The 23,843-nt window shown below is 37.6% G+C and overlaps 1 protein-coding gene across 2 annotated transcripts in view; it reads left to right on the top strand.

The window, feature by feature from the left end:
- LOC107727827 (eukaryotic translation initiation factor 4 gamma 3-like) overlaps positions 1-23,444 on the top strand; it is a 59,101-nt gene extending 35,657 nt beyond the window's left edge. For both annotated transcript variants that reach the window (XM_016537839.1, XM_016537838.1), the window contains exons 10-34: positions 558-654; positions 757-1,470; positions 1,563-1,648; positions 2,387-2,621; positions 4,849-4,973; positions 6,231-6,356; positions 6,698-6,847; positions 7,124-7,321; positions 7,470-7,616; positions 8,659-8,895; positions 11,243-11,347; positions 15,250-15,388; positions 17,246-17,349; positions 17,617-17,707; positions 17,822-17,942; positions 18,032-18,249; positions 18,365-18,483; positions 18,898-19,070; positions 19,167-19,292; positions 20,617-20,698; positions 20,888-20,986; positions 22,572-22,718; positions 22,822-22,903; positions 22,994-23,140; positions 23,222-23,444. In XM_016537839.1, coding sequence (XP_016393325.1) covers positions 558-654; positions 757-1,470; positions 1,563-1,648; positions 2,387-2,621; positions 4,849-4,973; positions 6,231-6,356; positions 6,698-6,847; positions 7,124-7,321; positions 7,470-7,616; positions 8,659-8,895; positions 11,243-11,347; positions 15,250-15,388; positions 17,246-17,349; positions 17,617-17,707; positions 17,822-17,942; positions 18,032-18,249; positions 18,365-18,483; positions 18,898-19,070; positions 19,167-19,292; positions 20,617-20,698; positions 20,888-20,986; positions 22,572-22,718; positions 22,822-22,903; positions 22,994-23,140; positions 23,222-23,403 — 4,050 coding nt within the window. In that variant the 3' untranslated portion in view covers positions 23,404-23,444. The remainder of the gene's footprint in view (positions 1-557; positions 655-756; positions 1,471-1,562; positions 1,649-2,386; positions 2,622-4,848; positions 4,974-6,230; positions 6,357-6,697; positions 6,848-7,123; positions 7,322-7,469; positions 7,617-8,658; positions 8,896-11,242; positions 11,348-15,249; positions 15,389-17,245; positions 17,350-17,616; positions 17,708-17,821; positions 17,943-18,031; positions 18,250-18,364; positions 18,484-18,897; positions 19,071-19,166; positions 19,293-20,616; positions 20,699-20,887; positions 20,987-22,571; positions 22,719-22,821; positions 22,904-22,993; positions 23,141-23,221) is intronic.
- Positions 23,445-23,843: the final 399 nt, after the last annotated feature.

Below are 23,843 nucleotides of genomic sequence, written 5' to 3'. Positions count from 1 at the left end.
AAAACGGGGTTTTCCCAGAGTACCTTGCCCAAAAAAAAAAAAAAAAAAAACATGAGATCACTGTATCCAAAAACATGGCATTACCATGGAATCTGTCCAAAAAACATGGTACTACCTGGTTCAAAATACATGAGATTACCAAAAATGCAGTATTACCGTGGTACATGTCCAGAAAAACATGAAATTATCATGCCTGAAAAACATGGCATTACCATGGTACCTGTCCAAAAAACGGGAGATTCCCTTTTCCTAAAATATTGTATTACCATTGTACATATTTAAAATGTGCAGTTACTGTGGTACCATGTTCAAAAAAAACATGGTATTACTATGATTCATGCCAAAAAAAAATTTCCATGATAGATGTCCTAAAACATTGTATTGCCATGGTAGTACTATGCAAGTAATTTATCATCATCATATCTTCCCAGACTTATTCTGGGCTTGAATAAGCTAGGCTGTGGGCTAGGCTTTATGCCGATAGTCAAAGTTCTGGCTGTGCTATGGGTGACTGATGTGTCTGCATTTTTCTTTCTCTCTTTTTCACCCTGAAACAGCCAAGAAACTGTCAGACCCCTGAACGAACATCATGTGTCAACCCACCTCAGAGACTCTCAGAGAGCCCTGCGCCAGTGGATGGCAAACCTAGTTTAGGTAATACTCCAAACCCAACCCACTTTTATTGATAACATTTGTCTCTTAAGGTCTTTCTTTTTATTAATGTTTTGACCCTCTCTTTGCTCTTGACCTTTATAGATGACAGGCCAAAAATGGAGTCTGGTCCTATAAAGCCTGTATCTCCTGGGCCTAGGCCTTCAGATTCCACTTTAGAGAAAGGAGATGCCCCAAGTCTTCCATTACTAGCCTCTTCTTCTCCAGAGTTGGCCTCTGATGTTCCCTCCTATCCTTCAAGTGGATGCATTAAAGCAACTGCTGCGGGAGAACCGGAAGTTATTTCTCCTTCAACTACCAAGGCTCAGATGCATCTGGTTAATTCTGGTGGGGACTCTATTCCTGAAACTTCTCTCAGACTCTCTGCTTCACCCTCAACGTCCCTCAAAGTGGTAAATGGCCTTGCCGAGTCTCAAACTCCTTTATCAAGCTACGAAGAACCTGAGGTCCAGGAAGCCCTAAAGATATCATTGTCCCATGAGGTTCAGCTGCCAACCCAGGGTACGTCATCCACGGAGGAGTCCAGTCAGGAAGTTCCAGTGGCCTTGGAGGAGCTCCAGACAAAGCACCTCCCTTCTCTAGCTGTACATGTGCCCTTGATCCCAACCGTACAGGCCTCTTCAAGCACCTCCTGCACCACTACTGTCCTTGGACCACCACCTGGTTTGGCACCACTTGTGCAGCCAGTTGTCCTTGAGGTGCCAGAGCAAAACAAGTCCTCGGACAATGTCCAAATAAAGGTTCAGGATGCTTCAGAGTCACAAACTCAGAACAACTCTAGAAAGTTCATACCCTCAGGTATTTGTTCTTCACATGATTTGTGTTATAAATCAGGCAAAATTAAAAGTTCAGATAAGCAGTTGCTAATTTTATTGTCCTTTTTGTCATAGCCCAAGCTGTTTCTGTTGTACCAAAGTCTTGGAAGAAACCAAATGAAGATGTTCTGATGGTGGAAACACTGCCGAAGGAAAATGAGGTGAGATAGGCTGTTATTCTTAACAAAAAAAGTAAATGAAAATATTTGTATTACTTAAAATAAAAATAACATACAATACCTGGGAAAAACTCAAATTAAAAATAATTTTAGATTTTTTGTTTTGTTTTGGATTTTCATGGCTCAAAAAATCTAAACTAAATTTTAAAAATTATTTTTATTTTTATTTTATTATTATTACTTATTTATTTATTTATTTATTTTGATTTTTGGGTTCATAAAAAAAGGCCTACAAAAACAAACCTAATTAAACCTTTTACAATCCTTTTATGAAAATGTGAAATGTGTTGATAAATGTAATGTTTTTAATAATATTAAATAATAAAACAATAAAACCTGTAAAATAAAATCTAAATGAACAGACTGAAAAAAATTCGAAAAAATGTGTAAATAAATAAAACTAACAATAATAATGAGTAACAGTGAACACCACTGGAAACTATATTGAAAAGACAAATTTTTAATTTAGTGGATATTTCAGTTTGTCTTTCCAGTTTAGTTTTCTGTGGTTTTCACTCTATTGTTAAGTTATAATAACGGGTACCCTGTCGGTGGAAAAGGGATATTGGAATGTTGGAAAAGAGAGAATTGCAAAATCCCTCCACATAACATAACAGACTAATGACATTGTTGTCATTGCACAAACCATTATGCAGTAATTCATCTCACATAACGCCTCCAAGCCCTTGTGTAATGCTGCTTTTCTTTGCTTCACATCAGGAGGAGACCTCAAAGGACAGCTCTGCTGGTGATGATATGGTCTTACAACTAACCTTAGGGACCTACAGCAGCCCATTTACAGTGCCTGAGCACCAGGAGAAGCTCTCAGAGGAGAATGGTGAGACTGAAACAGAGCCTTTCAGGAATGGGGTGGAGACAGAGAGCACTGACAGTGGCGTTACACTCGGGGACAGCAGGGGGTCCATGTGTTCACCCACTCCACTCATGCAGGAAGGTAAGACTTCCCACAGGAACTAAATTAAGTTCTGATCTTTTCATTTTAGTGTAGATTTGGGGTGTAACGGTACACGTATTCGTACCGAAAAGTTTGTGTGTACCGAACAAATAGGCTACAGCATTGCTTTAACCACTGCACGAGTGGAACTTAATTAGAAACTTCCAGTTTAATATATTGTTACTTTTTAAAGAAACAAAGTCTCATCTTTCAAATTCTGACCATTTTTTCTGGAAATTTAAACAGTACATGCCGATTTGGCGCTCTTTGATGTGGCGAGACAGATCGCTGTATAAACGCCTCAGTTCAAACTGCAGAGCGGAGCTCAAGTGAACACGATCATCCCTTCCTCTTTACTACTAGTTTTAACGTGAAATAAACATGAATGAACATCTCATGCCTCATGCAATCGCTCAATCAGTGTTTCAACCGCGGAAAGATGTCAATAAAACAGCTTGTAAACAAAACGTCACGTAGCATTTCATTTACCTCAGGCAAGTCATCAGTGTCCACAGCTTGTTTGTTCGCTAGAGAAATTAAGTCTAGAGAAGAGCATTTTGCGAAATATTGGACTACATACTCATTATATTTTACTTTACCTGTTAGTAATGTCTTAATTATTTAATGCATGTTTAAATAAATCTGTTATGAAACAAGTTATAATAGCCACTGTGTAAATGAATATATTTCAACAACAAATAGGCTAGAAATTTTATAATTTATAAGTTAATTTAAAAACTGCATTATGTGCAATATACATGTTTACCATACATTTTTTTAAGTTTTAAGTGTTGATTATTATATTTAAAAATAAATAGTAATTAAATTTAAGTTTGGGCTCTGTTGTTAATTGTAAAAGGGCTCACTATTTAGAGCATAACCTAAGGTAGATTTTTATCCTTAAGAAATTTGTAATTTGAACTTTAATTGTAATTTAATTTATTTAAATAAAAAGCCATTTGTTCAGTAAACCATTGTTTAATAATAATAAAAAAGCAATTTTATGTATAGTTTCCCCCCCCGCTGTACCGAAACCATACCGAACCGTGATGTAAAAACCGAGGTATGTACCAAACCGTCATATTTGTGTACCGTTACACCCCTAGTGTAGATACGTATTTCTTTCATTCATTGGATATCGAAGTCATCCTGTTTGTTAAATAGCCATTAGACTTTGGTTTACAGCACAGAATTTTCATTTTTGGGTGAACTATCCCTTTAATTACTCACCCTCATGTCGTTCCAAACCCGTAAGACCTTCGTTCATCTTCGGAACACAAATTAAGATATTTTTGATGAAATCCGAGAGCTTTCTGACCCTGCATAGACGAAGCTATGAGGATACTTTTTGTGTGCAAAGAAAACAAAAATAATAACTTTATTCAACAATTCGTCTCCTCCGCGACACCCTGGCGCCATTTTGGAGAGTATCACATACGTAAACAACGTATGCAACGTATGTATGCGGATACGGTGTTTACGTTCAGATCAAAGCGGAAACAACGTAAACCGCGTATCCGCGTACAGTGCTGTTGACACAGAACAGCATATGTTGTTTACGTATGTGATACTCTCCAAAATGGCGCCAGGGTGACACGGAGGAGACGAATGGTTGAATAAAGTCGTTATTTTTGTTTTCTTTGTGCACAAAAAGTATTTTCGTAGCTTCGTAAAATTATGGTTGATCCACTGATGTCCCATGGATTATATCTCCTTGCTACGTTTCTGAGCCTTGATCGTGTAAGGATCCTTGGGAGGGTCATAGGGAGGGTCAGAGAGCTCTTGGAATGCATCAAAAATATCTTAATTTGTGTTCCGAAGATGAACGAAGGTCTTACGGAGTTGGAACGACATGAGGGTGAGTAATTAATGACAGAATTTTCTCCTTGCTACGTTTCTGAGCCTTGATCGTGTAAGGATCCTTGGGAGGGTCATAGGGAGGGTCAGAAGTGCACGCGCCTACTTCAAAAATATCTTAATTTGTGTTCCGAAGATGAACGAAGGTCTTACGGAGTTGGAACGACATGAGGGTGAGTAATTAATGACAGAATTTTTATTTTTGGGTGAACTATCCCTTTAATGACAGAATTTTCATTTTTAAGTGAACTATCCCTTTAAGAGTTGTGTTGTTGTTTGTCACCAAAAGCACTTTACAATTGTATACTGTTTTTGTTGATAAATTTTATAATATATCTGGCCTACTATTGCTGTGCTTTTTCCACCCCAGGTCTTGTGCAGTCTAATGGAAAGAGACAGTATGACCGGGACTTCCTGTTGGGCTTTCAGTTTATGCCGGCCTGTGTGCAGAAGCCAGAGGGACTGCCTCAAATCAGTGATGTGGTGCTAGACAAGGTGGTTTTTGTTGTTGTTATTTCTTATGTTGTCAGAAGAGTTGGAGTCCTTCTGGAATTCAGCTGTCTGACTGTTTCTTGGATTTTGTAGGCATACACACAATTTACATTTGATAAATAAAAGTATTACTGTGTCATATATGAAACATATCAAAGGATCATGTGACACTGAATACTGGAGTAATGGCTGCTGAAAATTCAGCTTTGCAGTCACAGGAATAAATTACGTTTTAAAATATATCATAAAATAGAAAATAGTTATTTTAAATTGTTATAATATTGCTGTTTTTACTATATTTTTGATCAAATAAATGCAGCTTTGGTGAGCATAAGACTTTTGAAAACATGCCATACATGTCTAATCAGTGTTATTAACCTCATACATATGCAAGGTAAATCTTAACCCATTTTGTACAATGTGAAATCCCGTAACCTGACTGCTCAAGTTAACAGGGTGATCCAAACCTTTTTCAGAGTCAAAAACTCTTTCTTTGCCTACTTCCTTAAAAAAACTGAAAAAAGGCACATAACATTTTCCTCTAATGCTGCTTAAAACATGTAAAGTACAGTAATACAAGTATGTTCCCCTGACTTCTAAACTTCAGCTGAGCTGCACTCTTTAGCAATGAAACTCCCTTGACGTCCTGTTTCCATTAAAATTGCATTACGGTTATGTCATACTTGGCAGTAGGCATCATTTAGCCTAAAGACGTTAGAAAATAAATGCCCTGCCCCTGTTCGATGCATAGTCTTAAACTTCAGTCTAATCTGTTTATAAAAGAGAGTTTACAGTGAGATTGTCATTGTCATTGGTATATGCTTTCTTAGTTACTGTTTCTGACAACACTGGTTTCTGTTGTTCTGAACATACATGCAGTTCTTTCAGTTTCCCTTTTCAGTTCCTAGATTTTACTCTGCATGTGTTCTCGCTCACATCTGTTTCTGGCTGTTCTTGTTCCCTCCGTCACAAGCTGACTGTAGCGTAAATCGTTGAACATGTTGTTGATATATAAATAACAAATGGAGCTGGTCTCCATGGCAAATACTGTTTCCCCTCAGTGCTGTAGGGCAAGGGAAGGCTGGTCTCAAACCAGTTTCTCTCATACTGATTGTGATAAAGATACAAATAGGTACAAGCTAGTCCAAGATCAGTATAAGCAGGAGGGGAGGGAGATCTGGTGTTTCATTCATGTCACAGCTCTATTTCTCACTGCGCCTCCTGCTGGATAACTCTTGGAAATGATCTCATCTGTTTCAGATGAACCAAAACAAGCTGCCGCTGAGGTCTGTGGACCCCAGGTTGATTTCCAGGGGCACTCCCCAGGATTTCACTCCCGCTTTTGCTGACTTCAGCAGGCAGATGCCAGGAGGACATGGTGCTCCAGTGAGTTATTCTAAATCATATACTCCATTACAGACAAGAATACAAAAAAACAGCTAAGGTGTTCTCACACAAAAACATCTTAATCTATCAACCCATTCAAGTATGATTAAGCAGTTTGGGAGAACATTTAGCAGTTTGGTAGATAAATGTATCCATTATAAATGACTCAAAAAGTAAAACATCCACTTACTGTAATGTGAATTTGGTGGTAAAATGTGCATCATTTTATAAAATATAATATCTTATTTTTTTCTTTTGATTCATATGTGAGAATCACCCAGACTTAACCTACATTTTACATCGTAACACTCTTCTTTTCTATCTGTATACTTTATCCAAAGCTTATAAACGTGCGGCGACTTCCACCACGCAAGATCATCGTAAACGTTTCTGTTAATGATGACGTTAAGCTCAAGAAGGCAGAGAATGCCTGGAAACCTGGGATGAAGAGAGAGAATGTGATGGATGACCCAGAGGCCCTGAGAACCCAGGTGTGGATATTACTATTATGCATAAGTGTTTTGAAACATTCACAGTAAAAGAAGCACTCAAGATGTCAAGAGATGCACACTTGAGATTGAATTAGATGGTTGTCACGTATGGTGGCTTTTGTTCTTGTCAGGCACAAGGGTTTTATTTGGCGTTCTCACATCCTTGAAGTCCTGATTTGTCACTTTAAGCGAAAGCATGTTTATTTTATCTGAAGGTTGTTTTGTTGATTTTGAACTGCAGTGTGTTGGCAATCTGTTGCTTTTCTGGCATTTCAGGAGTTGTTCCGAAGAGTTCGTAGCATTTTGAACAAGCTCACGCCCCAGATGTTCCATCAGCTGATGAAGCAGGTGACGGATCTCACGATCAACACAGAGGAGAGGCTGAAGGGAGTCATCGACCTTGTGTTTGAGAAGGCCATAGATGAGCCCAGCTTCTCTGTGGCCTACGCCAACATGTGTCGCTGTCTGGCTACGGTACGTTTCGTACACTTTGGAGTTAATTGTGCATTGCGCGATTGTGAAATTTCCATGTTTGTTTTCTTTGGACTGTCCATTAATTGCCTAATATTATTCGTTCTTAAGTATGTCATGGGTATTTCTTCCTATTGTGATCCAATTGTAGCTAAAAGTGCCTACAGCAGACAAACCTAATACTACGGTAAACTTCCGGAAGCTGCTATTGAACCGCTGTCAGAAGGAATTCGAGAGGGACAAAGTGGACGACGTCGTACTTGAGAGAAAACAAAAGGAGCTGGACTCTGCCACATCAGTAATTATTCAATAATGATTATCAGGAATTAATTTAGACTTGCTTGTCTTAGTAGTCTTTTTGACTTTCTGTCTGTAATGGCCATTTACATTTAGTCATTTAGCAGACGCTTTTATCCAAAGCCAAAGTCCAAAGTCAAATGATGACAATCGAAGCAATATTTATGAACAATATTCACTTGGTATGCTCAGATCTGCCTTTTTCGCCTCTGATATGGATTCCGATACCGGGGATTCAGGGATACGAAGTCAGTGCAGTTTTTTTCTTTTAAATCAATGTAGAATTTCTAAATCTCTGTGTGTGGAACTGATAATCACTCTTCCACAATCTACTGAATACAGACTTCTTAATTATAAAGAAAACTTCATAAAAAATTAATAGAAATATGAAAAAATATATATGTATATTCATAATCTGTGACAAAAATCAATTATAAACTAAGTTAGTGGATAATTCATTATTTGTCATAAAGTGCCACATTTCACAACCTGTGTTTTTGGCAGACTGGCTTGAATATAAGCTGTTTTTAGACTAAAGCCCCGTTCACACCATGGACGATAACTATAAAGATAACGATATTAGCGTCCACACCAGCGAACGATATCGTCGGTTTATTCTAAGTGCACATGCGTCTGCCGCTTTCAATTCTCGAGCTCGTTGTAGCAGGATGGATTCTGATTGGCTGTCAATGTTTGTATCGTTCGTCAGCTGGAAAAAATCGTTCTGAAAATGATTCCAACGATATTGTTTCTCTGTGCCTTTATTGTTATAGCTGTGGTGTGGACTCTGCTATTCTTTAATATTGAGAACGATTTTTAGAACTACATCTTTATCATTATCTTTATAGTTATCGTGCTTGGTGTGAACGGGCCTTAACAAGAAAGTTTTGGGTTCTGAAACTTACAGAATGTTTTTTATAGTATAGTGACCTCTTAAATGTAAAAAAATCATGGGAATTTTGATTTCTCAGTTCATGACCCCTTTGAAAGGCATTATTGAAAGCATTATGGGATTTATATGCAACTCTTTTTTTTTTTTTTAGCCTACAGAAAAGGAAAGACTGCAGGAGGAGCTAGAGGAGGCGAAGGACAAGGCTCGGCGTCGCTCCACAGGAAATATCAAATTCATCGGTGAGCTGTTCAAGCTCAAGATGCTGACAGAGCCCATCATGCATGACTGTGTGGTGAAACTACTAAAAAACCATGACGACGAGAGCTTAGAGTGCCTCTGCAGACTCCTCACTACCATCGGCAAAGACCTTGACTTCGAGAAAGCCAAGGTAACTTGCCCAACAGTTTGTTATTATACATTCTGGAGCCGTATTGATTCGTATTTCACAAGATCAGTGGTGAAAATCCCTTGGAAAGGGAAATTGGAAAGGCATAGAATATTTTGCTTTTTATTTAAATCATCTAATATGACCATTATGGAAACTAGAACCACTGTAAAACCTCATCTCACTAATGGAAAAAGTATGGTCCACTTAGCAAACTGCTGAAGAACTTCCCTCTGAGACAGGAAGGTAACTACAAGTAGGTAGGGTCTGAAATTAACACTCGTCAAGCACCAAATAAGATTAAAAATTATTTTTTGCCATGACATAGGGTTGATTTGTGAGGAATTGCAACATAATGCATGGTTTAAGTCAAATTGTAAGAGTAATAGTGTAACCCTCCCTGATGTAAGTGACTCAATTTAAATTAAAGACATACAAACCATCTACTAAAGAAAACATTTTTCATGACTTGCACATCTTGTAATGACTTGTACCTTAGTGGAAAAAATCGCAATTTATCTAGGATGCTAAAGATTACGTTTTCTATGAAACAGCTAAACATTGTCAAGAAAAATGTACAGTATGGCTGGTAAATATTGGTAAAAGTTTGGCAAAACATCAATTTCAAACAGAGTTTTTTAATGATTATTTTTACGGGAAGGTATGTCATAAATCATGTGCAGATGTGCTTCTAAGTTCCTCAAAGAAAATTATTTGTATATCCTGGAACAATTCAATGCCAGAACCTTGCAAATATTGGCAAATCCTGTAATTGGTTTCACCTTCGAAGTGCACAGTGTGGGAGCGTGTTCTGTTTCCAACTAGACTAATAAAATCTTTTTTTTTTTTTCATATTTTAAAATGAATTTCATCAGCCATTACTCCAGTCTTCAGTGTCACATGATATTTTAGAAATCATTATAATATGCTGATTTGCTACTAAAAAGCATTTCTTATTATTATCAATGTTGAAAACACTTGTGCTGCTTAGTATTTTTGTGAAAACTGATCAATTTTATCAGCATTCTTTGGTGAATAGCAAGTTTAAAGGACAGTCTTAATTTGAAATTGAACTATTTTGAACAATGTAAAAGTTTTAACTATGACTTTTGATCAATTTAATAAATCATTGCTCAATAAAAAAAAATCTAAAAAAAAAAAAATTTTACTGATCTTAAATCTTTCAACTGTAGTGTAAGTGAAACATTTAAAATTGTATAATGTTACATTATCACTTGACCTCATTACGTTGCAGTGAGCATCTTCTAAATAACATGCAGTAAATGAAATATCATTAGAATTGAATATAGAAATCTTTTAATGCAATTATACTGTAAATTAATTGGAAGATCATATTGCATTGAACACATTTGCATTGTGGGAAATGGAATTCCACTCAGTGTGCTCTGTTGTGTACTGTACATTTTGGCAAATTTTGTAGCTTACCTTGGTAATTTAAGCATAGAGAAAATGTTCATGCTGTGAACATTATACATACAGTACAGTAGTATGTACTGCAGCACTAGTGCAAGTAGTATAATATGCTATTCTTCTCAACATAGCCTGTTTACTAAGACGGCCAGATCTTAGTATTGTTTGTGTGCAGTGTTTTTACGGTGGGCTTTGCAGTGCTTAGAAGGCCCAGAGCTTTGACTGGAAAGGTTTTCCAGCGCAGCTCCTTATCATCATGGCATGACTGTGGTAGCTTTGGGATTTTCATCTTTAATCTGATCGTAAAGATGTTGAAATGCCTTTGTCATTTGAAGTGCTTCATTGAAATGACATTGTAGCTGTACAATGGACTGAGCTGGGAAAATGTCATTTAAATATGCTGCAGTGCAAAGCAAAAGAATGAGGAATATTCAGGCATGGGGGTAAATATAATTTGAGCACTGTACACACGCAGTCTAAATGTGTTCCAGCTGGGCCCAACAGACGCCCATAAACCCTGGAGCAAAGTATTAGGCAAGAGGGTAGATGTTTTCTGTATGCTTCCTTTCTTTCTTGCTGACCTTGCGGCAGGAACTTCAGGCGTTCTTCAGCTCGCAGGGAGTCAGGCCGGGAAATAGGTTCTGCATTTATTGACCTTATTGATTTAGGAGCAGTTCTTTACCCCAAACTTTACTTTTAGATTTACAATGGCTCCCTATATGTCCTGTACCCCATAATGGATGGGTACAGGAAGATCTGTGCTACATGATCACACATCGCTGCCACAATAAAGAAGTCTGTCTTCATTTATAATCAGTGATTTTGTTGTGATCGACATGGGCACATGGACACATGAACTCAGTATTTGATATTCAACTGATATGTTTTTCATCACTCGCTGCTCTGTGTCCTTGAATAGCCCCGTATGGACCAGTACTTCAACCAGATGGAGAAAATTGTCAAAGAGCGCAAGACATCGTCACGGATACGGTTCATGCTACAGGATGTGATAGATCTGAGACTGGTAAGTGCCATGGGGGATTGTGATTGTGTTTGTTTGTATGTGTGTGTTGAGAGAGTGTACAGACCTTTATAAAGGCCTGGTTTTGAGTAACAGGGAGAAGCAAAAACATCTGTGTGGTGTTTTTGCTCTCTTATTTTTTTAGTTTTTTTATTAAATATAAGTAATATATATATATAATATAATATACTTCATAAATAAATAATAAAAATCTATAGTGCTTTATGAGGCACAAAAGTGTTTTGAATTTCTGACTTACTTGGGTTTTTCCTTTATAATTATTGCAAATTGTCTTTGTCAAATATTTTAATGTTTTTGAGCCAAGGGTGCATATTTTTTATCCAAAAAAAAAAAAATCTAGTGGTACAGTAGTACAGTAAACAGTGCCGGATTTACCTCTTTTCGTGACATAGGCAAAACAAATTTTTGGGCCCCCCCTCCCTATTAATATAATAGGCCTAATATTACCACCCAAGCAAACAAAAATATTTCTTAATCAGTGAAACCATTACAGTGTTTTCTATCGCAATAAGCGCTTGCGTTCAGTCAATAAAAATGTATCAAATGTAGTTCTTAATTTGTTTGAGAACTGAGAAAGACCATTCCATTAATAGGCGCGGCGTTGTGGACACATAACCACTTCGGGAGTGCATTATTTCTCTAATAATTTTAACTGCCTGGAGTCATAATCACACATCAATTGTTCAGATGATTTGGCATTTGACATTGTGTGTGTGTTGAACTAGCAAATTTTTTACGCACCCCATCTCAAACGTTCCGTTGCAAATTCCAAAACGTCATTTTAGAGCTAATAACAGAGGCTTGAGCCATTGATATGCAGGCTAACGCAGTTATTAATGCAGTTATTAGAGAGAGAGAGGGAGAGATAGAGATTAAGTGCGTGTGAATAAAATACCTGTGCGTCTTTCAGCAGCAGCGTCTACTAATAGCGAATCTTTAAAGGGTCATGAAACCCCAGACTACTTTTTCTGAGTTTTTAGCAGAGGTGTTTGTGTTGCACATCATAGAAGACAATGTTAGCATCCGATAATTTTAACTGTTGGAGAAAACTGGTTAATTTTAAGCTTTTTTGCACTATTTTCATCTTCCGGGTTTAAAATCTACATCGTGTTGACCACAATTTGTGACGTGGCGATGGACTATATAGTACATCGATGACGCGTCAGTGTGTATTAAATTATTAATGAGACTGCGTGTTCTTATCCAATGAGAAGACTTAATTATTCACAACACACAACAGCATGTGTTGATTTGCTATGACAGACGCTTCAGACTGTGATATCGTGTACATTATCTGAGAGAAACGTTCATGAAGGTGAGTGTTTGTTTTGCTTTGTAATAAGAGTTCGGCACAAACGCGATTCACTCACTTAGTGAGTGTAACCGTTTTTACAGTTCCATGACACAACAAGTGGCTTCTGCCTACTCTTAAAAATGGAGTTCATTTGGAAATTTAGTTGCAAATGCGAGTGATTTTCAAGTACTTTACAGTCCTTGATTCCATGTGTCTGAAATTCATGTACTTTCAAGAAGCATTGGAACCCTGTAGTAACTGACAGGCCTATCAACAAAAATTTACAACAAAAATTAAAGGTATACATACTCTTTAATTCTTTGGTGGTTCCAAAGACATTTCAGATCCATTGATGGTGTGTTTGGTGCTGCAATGAATGTGAGACAATTTCTCACATGAGAAATCTTTTGTCTGCTATTCTCTCTCTGTTTTTTCTTTTCAGAGGCAATGTATTGAAACCACACCTCAAGAACTTTTTCTGTAAAAACAGTATGAGAACAGCAAGGTAAGTTAAGGTGAGGTAAAGAAAGTAAAGCAAGATAAGGTAATGCATAATGATTTACACATACCATACAAGAGTGGACTTTCTATTTGTTCCAGGTCTTTCCGGCTGGTGTCCCGTTGCTTTAATTTGCTCTTAAAATATTTAATTTGTTTGTTTTTTTCAATTATTTGTCCTTGTAATTTTTTACAGCCTGGACAACCTTGCCAACCCTCACCCTGTCCATTATCTTCATCGCTCTCAAGATTGTGACAGAGAATATTGGGTTGGCTAAGCTGCAGCTTTTCTAGTTCTTTCAGAACCTCTTTTTTTTTAGCTCTTTTTAAGAGCGCAGACCATTCCTTTTTCTAAAATAAAAAAAGAAAGAAGAAAAAGCCATTATTGTTAAATGTGCAGTGTTGACGTCACAATTTGTGACGTGGCAATGGACTATATAGTACATCGATGACGCGTCAGTGTGTATTAAATTATTAATGAGACTGCGTGTTCTTATCCAATGAGAAGACTTAATTATTCACAACAGCATGTGTTGATTTGCTATGACAGACGTTTCAGACTGTGAGATGACATTGCGCACATTAACTGAGAGAAACGTTCATGGATCGAAGGAGAGGTTTTTTGCTTTGTAATAAGCAATTCATTCACTTGGTGGTGAGCATAACCGTTTTTACAGCTCTGTGACACAACCCGTCAAAAGGCTTATATAAACGCCACAGAATAAGCCTTAAAAGTTCTCAGAGGTGCAACAGCGCGTTCATATATATGTTTTCGATGCAGAGTGCAAATGGCTGTGCATTTATTTGTGTTTTTAATTCGATGGGAGCGAAATGAAACTGTCTGAACCCGAAGCTGTGTGTGTTTTCTGTCTCCCCTCTTCCCCCTCCGCTCCGCTGTGCACCACGCCCACTTTTTTAGCGTTTTTTTTAAACTGTGGTGAGAACTAACCAGTGCTGAAACGGGGGCTTTCATGACCCTTTAAGTTGAACTGCTTCAAGAACCTTGCTACTGAGAAATGTCATGTAGCTTTTCAGCTGCGAAACTATTTTATTGATAAATTCGCGGGGCAGCGCTGACATCAAGTTTCTGTCCGCGTCTCCGCGTGTGCGCGAGTGCGTGTCTGCAACTGTCTGTGTGCGTCTGCGGGAGAGAACGGGAGAAGGAAAGCGTGTTGTATGTACATAAAAAAGGTGGATGACATGGAAATAGTTTGTCATTTTTACTGTTTACTTCTTTTACTGTTGTAGATATCCCATAGTATAACAAAAATATTATATATCTCTTAATTGTGTTTGGGCCCCCCCCCCGGACGAGCAAGCATAGGCACGTGCCTAGAATGCCTATGCGTAAATCTGGCCCTGACAGTAAAAGTACTAATATGGTGAATTATTACAATTTAAAATGTATTCCTTACTGTCAATTTTTATCAATTTAATGTATTATTGCTAAAAAAGTATTAATCTCTAATAATAGTATTTTAGATCATTTTAAAATGTATATAAAAAATTATATAATATAATATAATAATATATAATATAATAAAAGTTTTAATATAAAGTATTTAATAAAAGCAATCATTTTAATTAATAATAATTTATAGATTATAATTTATATAATTTTAATTTAAAATTTGTTTTTAATAAATGTAAAAATATACATTTAAATTAGTAATCATTTTAAATGTATATTGTTTTAGAAGCAGTGGAAAAAGGCTCAGAAACCGAAACACTGAACTCAATGGCCCAGAAACAGCCACAGGTTAAACAATGTCATCAGCAAGGTCATAACTTTTGGCCATGACATTAAATTCACATCTGTTTGCAAGTGGCATAGTTTAGTGGTGTCTCTCCCCTGCATTCCTCAGTTTTTGTTTTATCATTTGAGTGATAAAAGTGTGAGAGAGAAGAGACAAAAAGAGGAGGGATACTTCTTTCAACATTATGAAGCCTTTATTGTACCCAGCTTTAAAAAGAAATCTGAATAGTTTGTCGTTTTATTTAGTTTCGAGGTAATTGTAATGTATTTCCCAGAATGACACTGATCCATTAATAATAGATTTCTGATCTCTCTCTGATTATTTATATTGTCCAGCATAACTGGGTGTCCCGGAGAGCAGACCAGGGTCCTAAAACCATAGAGCAGATCCATAAAGAGGCCAAGCTGGAGGAACAGGAAGAACAGAGGAAGGTTCATCAGCAGCTTCTGTCTAAGGACATAAAGAGGAGGCCAGGTGAGATCCACAGCAATTCCTCACGGCATTTTAGTGTGTTTCTCTAGCTATAGCAGGCCAACTACAGCACCACCCAGAGGACAAAACCGCATTTGATAAGGCATGAACATTAAAGGGGTCATATGATGCTGCTAAAAAGAACAGAATATCTCTTTGGATTTGAGACTTTAGTCTTTGCAAATTTACAGATCTTCTTTATGCACCAAGAGCTTGTAACACTCCAAAGAGAAAGGAAAAAATGAAATCGCATCATATGACCCCTTTAAAACATTAATGGGAACATGTTGTTCGGACAGCAGGCTTTGCAGACAGCAAATGAATTTTGTTTTGCAAATGTGTTATTTTTGAGGCCGATCTGGCTCCATAAAACAGCTTGTTTGTAGAGGAGAACACATTAATGGTTAAACAGGTTTGATTGCGTTTTAGGGTTTGTTTATGCGACAGTAACTTGACAGATTTCTTATTATTTTATAGGGGGGAAAATTTCTGATTTAAAATAGTTAGGAATATGACAACTTGTGTGTAAATAATGACAGAAATCAAATTTTTGGGTGAACTATATTTTAAAAGTTTCAAGAACTGAATTTTGTGCTAGTTTGTGATCACATGATTTTTATTATTATTAGCAATTTCTAACTATTAAAGTGTTTTAGAGGTTCACATATCTAGAAAAATGTTTATGTAGTATAGAACTGTATTGTTTTTAAATGTATTAAACTTTTTTGATATCTTAGTAATTTTCATGACACTTGCAAGTCTAAATGACACTATTACTATTCCCTTTTATGTCCAGTTATTGAGGTAACATATTAAAATTAGAAATATGCTCTGAATTAAAGGGTTAGTTCACCCAAAAATGAAAATTAGCCTGTGTTTAACTCACCCTCGAGGCATCCTAGGTGTATATATGACTTTCTTCTTTCAGACGAATCCAGTCGGAGTTATATTAAAAATTGTCCTGGCTATTCCAAGCTCTATCATTGCAGTCAGCGGGTGTTGCATTTGAACAGTCCACAAGTCGTCAAATAAAGCGCGGCCGCTCAGAAGTGACGAACGCGGAAGCACAGCGGAGAGATCAAAACAAAACAAATGTCACTAATTAGAAGTACAAAACGAGGATTTTTATAGAAGAATGTCGGAGGATTTCGATATAAGCCAAGAGGAGACTGGTTTTCCTTTGCTAAAGTAAGGAAACTTTGCTTCCTTTGCTACTATAAACAAACTCGCGAGACCAGCATATCTCAGAGGCGCATGCTGCGCTTACGTGCTGCGTCATCCGCCGGAACAGCTTCCTCGTAGCACAGTCAGCGGAAGTGATAGAAAAGTGTTTATTACGTTTGAAATATGGATATTTTTCTCACAAAAACACATGGATTCGCTACAGGAGGCCTTTATTCCCCCCCCCGGAGCCGTGTGAGGCACGTTTTATTATGAATGAGCGCACTTTATTTGACGACTTGTGGACTGTTCAACTGCAACACCCGCTAACTGCAATGATAGAGCTTGGAATAGCCAGGACAATTTTTTATATAACTCCGACTGGATTCGTCTGAAAGAAGAAAGTCATATATACCTAGGATGCTTCGAGGGTGAGTTAAACACAGGCTAATTTTCATTTTTGGGAGAACTAACCCTTTAAGACTGAAAAGCTGAAATAATTAAAAAATCAAGTTTCAAAAAAGAAATATGCTTGGAATTGTGCTGAGGCCTCTTAGTGAGTCCTGAGCCCCTGTTTGAGAACCTCTGCTTTAAACATTTAATAAAACCCTTGCCATTTCTGATTTCAGTGTTCCGTGGCTAATATAGGCTAGTGGTGATCTTTTGTGAACTAACCCTGCCCTGTGTCTTTGGTTCTAGATCAGAGAGATCAGCGCTCACAGAGGGAGGAGACGTGGAACACTGTGCCCACTACTAAGAACAGCAGGACCATTGACCCCACAAAGATCCCCAAGATCTCCAAGGTGAAAAAATGGTCACTGCACAAACGCTTCATATTTTACACATAAACCCCATTTTTGAATGTGAATCAGAGGGTAGAGTTGATTGAGGTAACACTACCACCTGCTGATTATAAAGACAATTGTTAAGTGCAGCACAGAATAGGTTGACATTGCCATGTGCTTTAACAATCAATGATGAGTCATTTTAGCATCTGTGATGTAGTGATGAGGTAGTAATACTCTCGTACCCTCTATGTCCTCTGAACCCCAACCAATCCCCCACTACAGCCTCAAATCGATGAAAAGATCCAGCTGGGTCCACGGGCACAGATCAACTGGATAAAAGGCAGCAGCGGTGGAGCCAAAGCTAGTGACTCTGGTGAGGAATCTCCAGAAAAGATTCATGAATCTTAAATTGACTGCTCATTCAGTAAAGTTTAGATGACTGTTTTACATATTACGTGTATGTACACATCCATTCCCATATTTCCAGAGTTAACACGCTCTGCCAGTAGCACCCTGAACCGTTATTCAGCGCTACAGTCGTCCACGTCTCAGCCCAGCCCACCTCCGGCCCAAACCTCTGATTCCGATTCCAGACGCTCACTGGGAAGGTACCCAACAGATGAGATACAAATGTAGAGTTTAAATATATAAAAGTTTGACATCTTTTCATTTGTCTTATTTTGTATGTCTCTGCCAGTCGAGGCAGCACCGGTCGTGAACGCAGTGAAAAGTCGGTGAGTTTGGGGCCGTCACGACCAGGGCCCTTCAGCCGAGGTAGCAGCGCAAAGGAGCTAACAGACAACGTGGCCCCTCAGGAGACACAGAGGGAGGGACCTGACTCACACCACACACCTCGCAAAGCCAGCATCTCAGAGGAAAAATGTGAAATAGAGAACAATAGAGCCACGGAGACATGTGAGGAAGGACACATGCTTACACTAGTGAACACACATACATTAAAGCTGCCTTTTCCATTACTTGTGTACTAAACATTATATATTCTAAATACTGAGCTTCTGTTTCATTGCAGTGAAATCGGAGACGCTGCAGGTCGCTGGTGTTTCAGAGAAGCCCATCCTGTCCGAAGAGGAGGTCGAGCGGAAGTCCAAATCCATCATTGATGAGTTTCTGCACATTAATGACTACAAGGTACATCACAGGACCTGTGGGTACATCTCACCAGCTTCCTTGTCACTATTACGCTACAAGAACATTTTACCATATTTTTCAATCATATATGTAAAAATTCAGTTTAAAACAACACACACGACTTTTATAGACAAGAATATATTATAGAAGGGTTGCGCAGTCATAAATTTATCAGTCTTGGAGATTTTTTTTTTTAATGTCAATATGGCCTTTTTCATTTCTTCACCTTGATGTATTTAGAAAGTCTCAATTTCATTGTAATAGTGTCTGTCTATGTGTGTGCCTGCCATCATACAGCTTTTCATTATTGCATTTGATTAAGTATGTGTAAAGCAACTTTGAATATCTGCTGTGTGATTGTTTGTCAGTACTGTAAACCATTTGAATGTGTGCTGTGTCTGTTTATGTGTGCAGGAGGCAGTGCAGTGTGTAATGGAGATGGATCAGCCCTCTCTGCTGTTTGTGTTTGTGCGCATGGGTCTGGAGTGCACACTGGAGCGCAGCCAGAAAGCCAGAGAGCACATGGGACTGCTGTACTATCAGCTTATTCAGAAGGGCATCATACCCCATTCCCAGCTCTACAAAGGGTGAGCACACACACATTAAGATCAAATGTATTTATTAGTACTTTCTTACTATGGTACTAAAGCACTGTGGTTTGTCCCTGTCTCTTGGCTCTGTAGGTTTTCAGAGATGCTGGAGCAGGCTGATGATATGGCCATAGATGTTCCCTTCATTTGGCTTTACCTGGCTGAGCTGCTCAGTCCTTTGCTGAGAGAGGGAGGAATCCGTATGAGAGAGCTGTTCAGGTCAGGATTCCATTGGTCATGACAAACACTGAAAAAGAAAGGTCTTATGAGTTCTGTTTGGTGCTTTTGTGTAATTTGTGATTAAAAGGACATTCCACCCCTAAAAACCTATTACATGTTTTCCTTGATTAATAGATGGATGTTCTTTTGAGGTGGAATCTCCTTTCAAAGGACGATTTAAGAAATGCATGTACTGTTAACGCTCCAGTACAAGGTCAAGATATTATTCATATGTGACCCTAGACCACAAAACCAGTCTTAAGTCGCTTGGGTATATTTGTAGCAATAGCCAAAAAAAAACATTGAATGGGTCAAAATTATCGATTTTTCTTTTATGCCAAAAATCATTAGGATATTAAGTAAAGATCATGTTCCATGAAGATATTTAGTAAATTTCCTACCGTAAATATATCAAAACTTAATTTTTGATTAGTAATATGCATTGCTAAGAACTTAATTTGGACAACTTTAAAGGCGATTTTCTCAGTATTTAGATTTTTTTTGCACCCTCAGATTCCAGATTTTCAAATAATTGTATCTCGGCCAAATATTGTCCTATCCTAACAATCCATACATCAATGGAAAGCTTATTTATTCAGCTTTCAGATGATGTATAAATCTCAATTTTAAAAAATTGACCCTTATGACTGGTTTTGTGGTCCAGGGTCACATATTATAAAACAACGCTGTCCTACAACTTATATTAATAAAATAGCTTCGCTACTGAATCTCTACATTATATTTCTCTATCTCTCTCTCTCACGCGCCATTTACTTATTCATTAAAATAAATGAAATCTTTAAAGCAGGCAGAATGGTAGTTCTAACGAGCCGTAACTGATGAAAATAACCGTAATTTTTTTTGTTAATAATATTTTTTAACATCTAATCAAAAAGCATCCTCAGTCACCTTGTCACTATTACGCTCCAAGAACACTGTACCATATTTTTCAATAATTTATGTAAAAAATCAGTTTAAAACAACACACTCAACTTTCGTAGACAAGAATATGTTATCAAAGGGTGGGCTGCATCCAAAGCAGGTCGTGCAGTCAGAAATGTTACAGTTTTGTCCATTTTTTTGACAAAGTCGATATGGATATTGGATTGTTATTTGAAACTGGTAATCTGAATAAGATGGACTACAGAATTCAGTACTAAAAAAAATTATTTTTGGAAACATCTCATTGTATTGGGTCTATGACTTCTGGGGCTTTAACAGTTTGGCAGTGCACAGTAGTTGCAGTCATTCCAGGTCCTTGCAGGCTCCAGCTGTCATAGTGATTCAGTTTAGCATCTAATGGAGATTTGTTTTGTTTCTGCAGTGAGTTAAGTAAACCGCTACTCCCTGTGGGAAGAGCTGCCATCTTATTTTCTGAAATACTGCACCTACTATGCAAACAAATGGTAAGCTTAACTTTTGTTGACGTGGTGTTTAGAACATTGACATCATCTTTATCTAGTTGTCATCTAAGATTTAGTGCTCCTGCATGATGCTTTTCATGCATAGACACCTCTATGACAGTAACAATATGCAGTAAAGTAGCTTTGTGTATTGCGAGTTTATGTGTTTACATGCGTCTGGTTGTGCAACAGAGCCATAGGAAAGTTGGAGATTTGTGGAGAGAGTCTGGGCTGAACTGGGCCGACTTCCTGCCTGAGGGAGAACATCTTCCTACCTTCATCTCACAACAGGTGAGAATGTAGCCTAAACACCCTTCCCAGATACAAATTAGACATAGCAACATTTATAAATGAAGTACATTTTTTATGACAGTAGTTCAGCTGTTTTCAAATTTTCAAAAACCAATGTCAGGTCTATTTTTTTATATTAAGCATTAGAAATTATGACTTATTTTAGTGAAGTATTTTGTTAAAATGGTACTTTAAAATAAATCATACTAGTGAGCATAATAATAAAACAATACAATTCTGCTGTTCATCGTTGTTTTAAACTCTGTTTTATTGGTGCTGTTAAATATACATATTTATTTGTATATACACTACTGTTCAAAAGTTTGGCAGCAGTAAGATACCCTTTTAAGCAATGTAATACTTTATTTAGCAAGGACGCAAGACCTTTAAGATTTTGGTAACACTTAAAACCTACATGTATAATGCATTATAATGGGTTATTAAGGGTATAATGCATTGTAATTATTCATAATGTGCATTGTAATACATTATATCTTGTCGTAAATAATATAACTGAATTCAAAATACATAGTGTGACAATGAATTGATAAGTGTTATAATGTATTAGTGGTTACAATTATTCATGAGATTGTACAATGCATTATAAGGTGCATTACAAGGCATAATTAATGCATTAAAACTACTTGTATAATTCAATTCAATTCAAGTTTATTTGTACAGCGCGTTTCACGATACAAATCGTTGCAAAGCAACTTTACAGCAAATTAAGTTTCTACAATATTTAGTGGTAGCTTATCAGTGGTGACTGTCAGTTAATGTACATATGGCAGAAATGTACGGAAAAATCAATTAAAGATGTAATAAAACAGACGATGAACACTATTAACAGCAATTATTATATGATGCAATCAGACTTATAGCAAACCGGTATAATGCATTATACATAAAGGCTTTATGTAAAGTGTTACCAAGATTTATATTTCAAATAAATGCTGGGGAATCACTGTTTTTACAAAGATATTAAGAAACCCACCTGTTTTCAACATAAGAAATGTTCCTTGAGAAGCAAATCAGCTTATTAGAATCATTTCTGAATGATCATGTGACACTGAAATTCAGCTTTGCCATCACAGAAATGAATTACATCTTAAAATATATTAAAATAAAAAAATATATATTTTCAATTGTAATAATATTTTGCAGCATTTAAGTTTTTACTATATTCTTTGATCACATGAATGCAGCCTTGTTGAACATAAGAGACTTCTAATAAAAACATGAAAAAAAAAACCTGTGGTAGCATAGAGAGAGTTTATGATGCAGCAACATAGCTACTTTAAAGCAACTTCTAGAACTGTACGAAAAAAGGTGCTCTAGAACAGTGGTTCCCAACCCTGGTCCTGGAGGCACCCCAACACTGCACGTTTTGCATGTCTCCTTAATCAAACACACCTGATTCACCTGACACAGCTCATTAGTAGAGACTCCAAGACCTGAAATTGGTGTGTCAGAGAAAGGAGACATGCAAAATGTGCTGTGTTGGGGTGCCTCCAGGACCAGGGTTGGGGAACCACTGCTCTAGAACACAAAATCAACCAGTCGTGTCCTTTTCCTCTTTTTCCAGAAGTTAGAGTTTACTGTGTCAGACGTCTCCCCTGTGTCCCCGGCCACAGCTAAACCCAGCCTCAGTCCTGAGGAGCTCTTTAAACAGCTGGAGCACCTTCTGCTGGAAGACATGGCTAGTGATGAACAGATCTTCGACTGGGTCGAGGTGAGACCGATTCCATGGACCTCTCTTATATGGATCAAGCAGTTCTGCAAAGCCAAAATTCAAGTGTATGAAACGTTTTCAAGAAAGCTGCTTTTCTTTTCAGGCTAATTTGGACGAATCTCAAATGAGTTCCTCTCCATTTTTGAGAGCTTTAATGACAGCTGTTTGTAAAGCAGCAGTTAAAGGTGAGCAAACTACTTGCTCTTGGGCCTTTTATCAAACGGCTTCATCTCCACCTTCCCTTTACCAATTACTTTCATCTTTTTCTTCTCCAGATGAAAGCACATCCTGTAGAGTGGACACCGCTATCATCCAGAGACGCCTGCCTATATTACATAAGTACCTTAACTCGGACACCGAGCGGCAGCTGCAAGCACTTTACGCTCTTCAGTCATTGATTGTCACCCTGGATCAACCACCCAGTATGTAGCAGATGCAAATAAAGATGCCAAACTAAACGAATGACTTCTAGGATTGTCATTTTTATCTACTTCTTTTCGCAGATCTACTCCGAATGTTTTTCGACTGTCTTTACGATGAGGACGTTATTTCGGAGGACGCTTTCTATCAGTGGGAAACGAGTAAAGACCCAGCGGAACAGCAGGGAAAAGGCGTAGCGCTGAAGTCGGTCACCGCTTTCTTCACCTGGTTACGCGAGGCGGAGGAGGAGTCTGAGGATAATTGACACAAGCAGGTGGCCGACGCCCAGACGCCCCCTACTGACACGAACACAAAAATGCATCCAAACTAAAGGAACTTTGACTTTGAAACGCTGGCCAACTTGAGCTGGACCTCTCTGCGAAGCGGAGGGAACACTAAATACTTGTATCATATATATAGAAAATATTTTTGTTTTAAAGTTTGACTTTTTTTTCTTTTGTTACTTTTAAAAGAAGAGACTTGAGATAGGTTCTGAACTCTTTAATTTATTATTTTTTTAAGAGACTGCAAGTATGGAGTTCTATGTAACATTTGCAGGCAAAAAGAACATTGATAGAAATAACAGAATAAACCTGTATCATAACAATAATATTAAGTTTGTTTAAATGTGTCAGCAGCCTCCCTGGATTCATGTGATTCACTTCAAAACAAATCAAATATTTCCTCAGAAATGAAAAAGAAAAA

Source organism: Sinocyclocheilus rhinocerous, unplaced genomic scaffold (assembly GCF_001515625.1).
Source record: "Sinocyclocheilus rhinocerous isolate Xijiao unplaced genomic scaffold, SAMN03320098_v1.1 scaffold576, whole genome shotgun sequence".
In the NCBI taxonomy this organism is placed as follows: domain Eukaryota; kingdom Metazoa; phylum Chordata; class Actinopteri; order Cypriniformes; family Cyprinidae; genus Sinocyclocheilus; species Sinocyclocheilus rhinocerous.
Note: the sequence above shows the minus strand (reverse complement) of the source record. Positions and strands in the feature narration are given on the sequence as shown.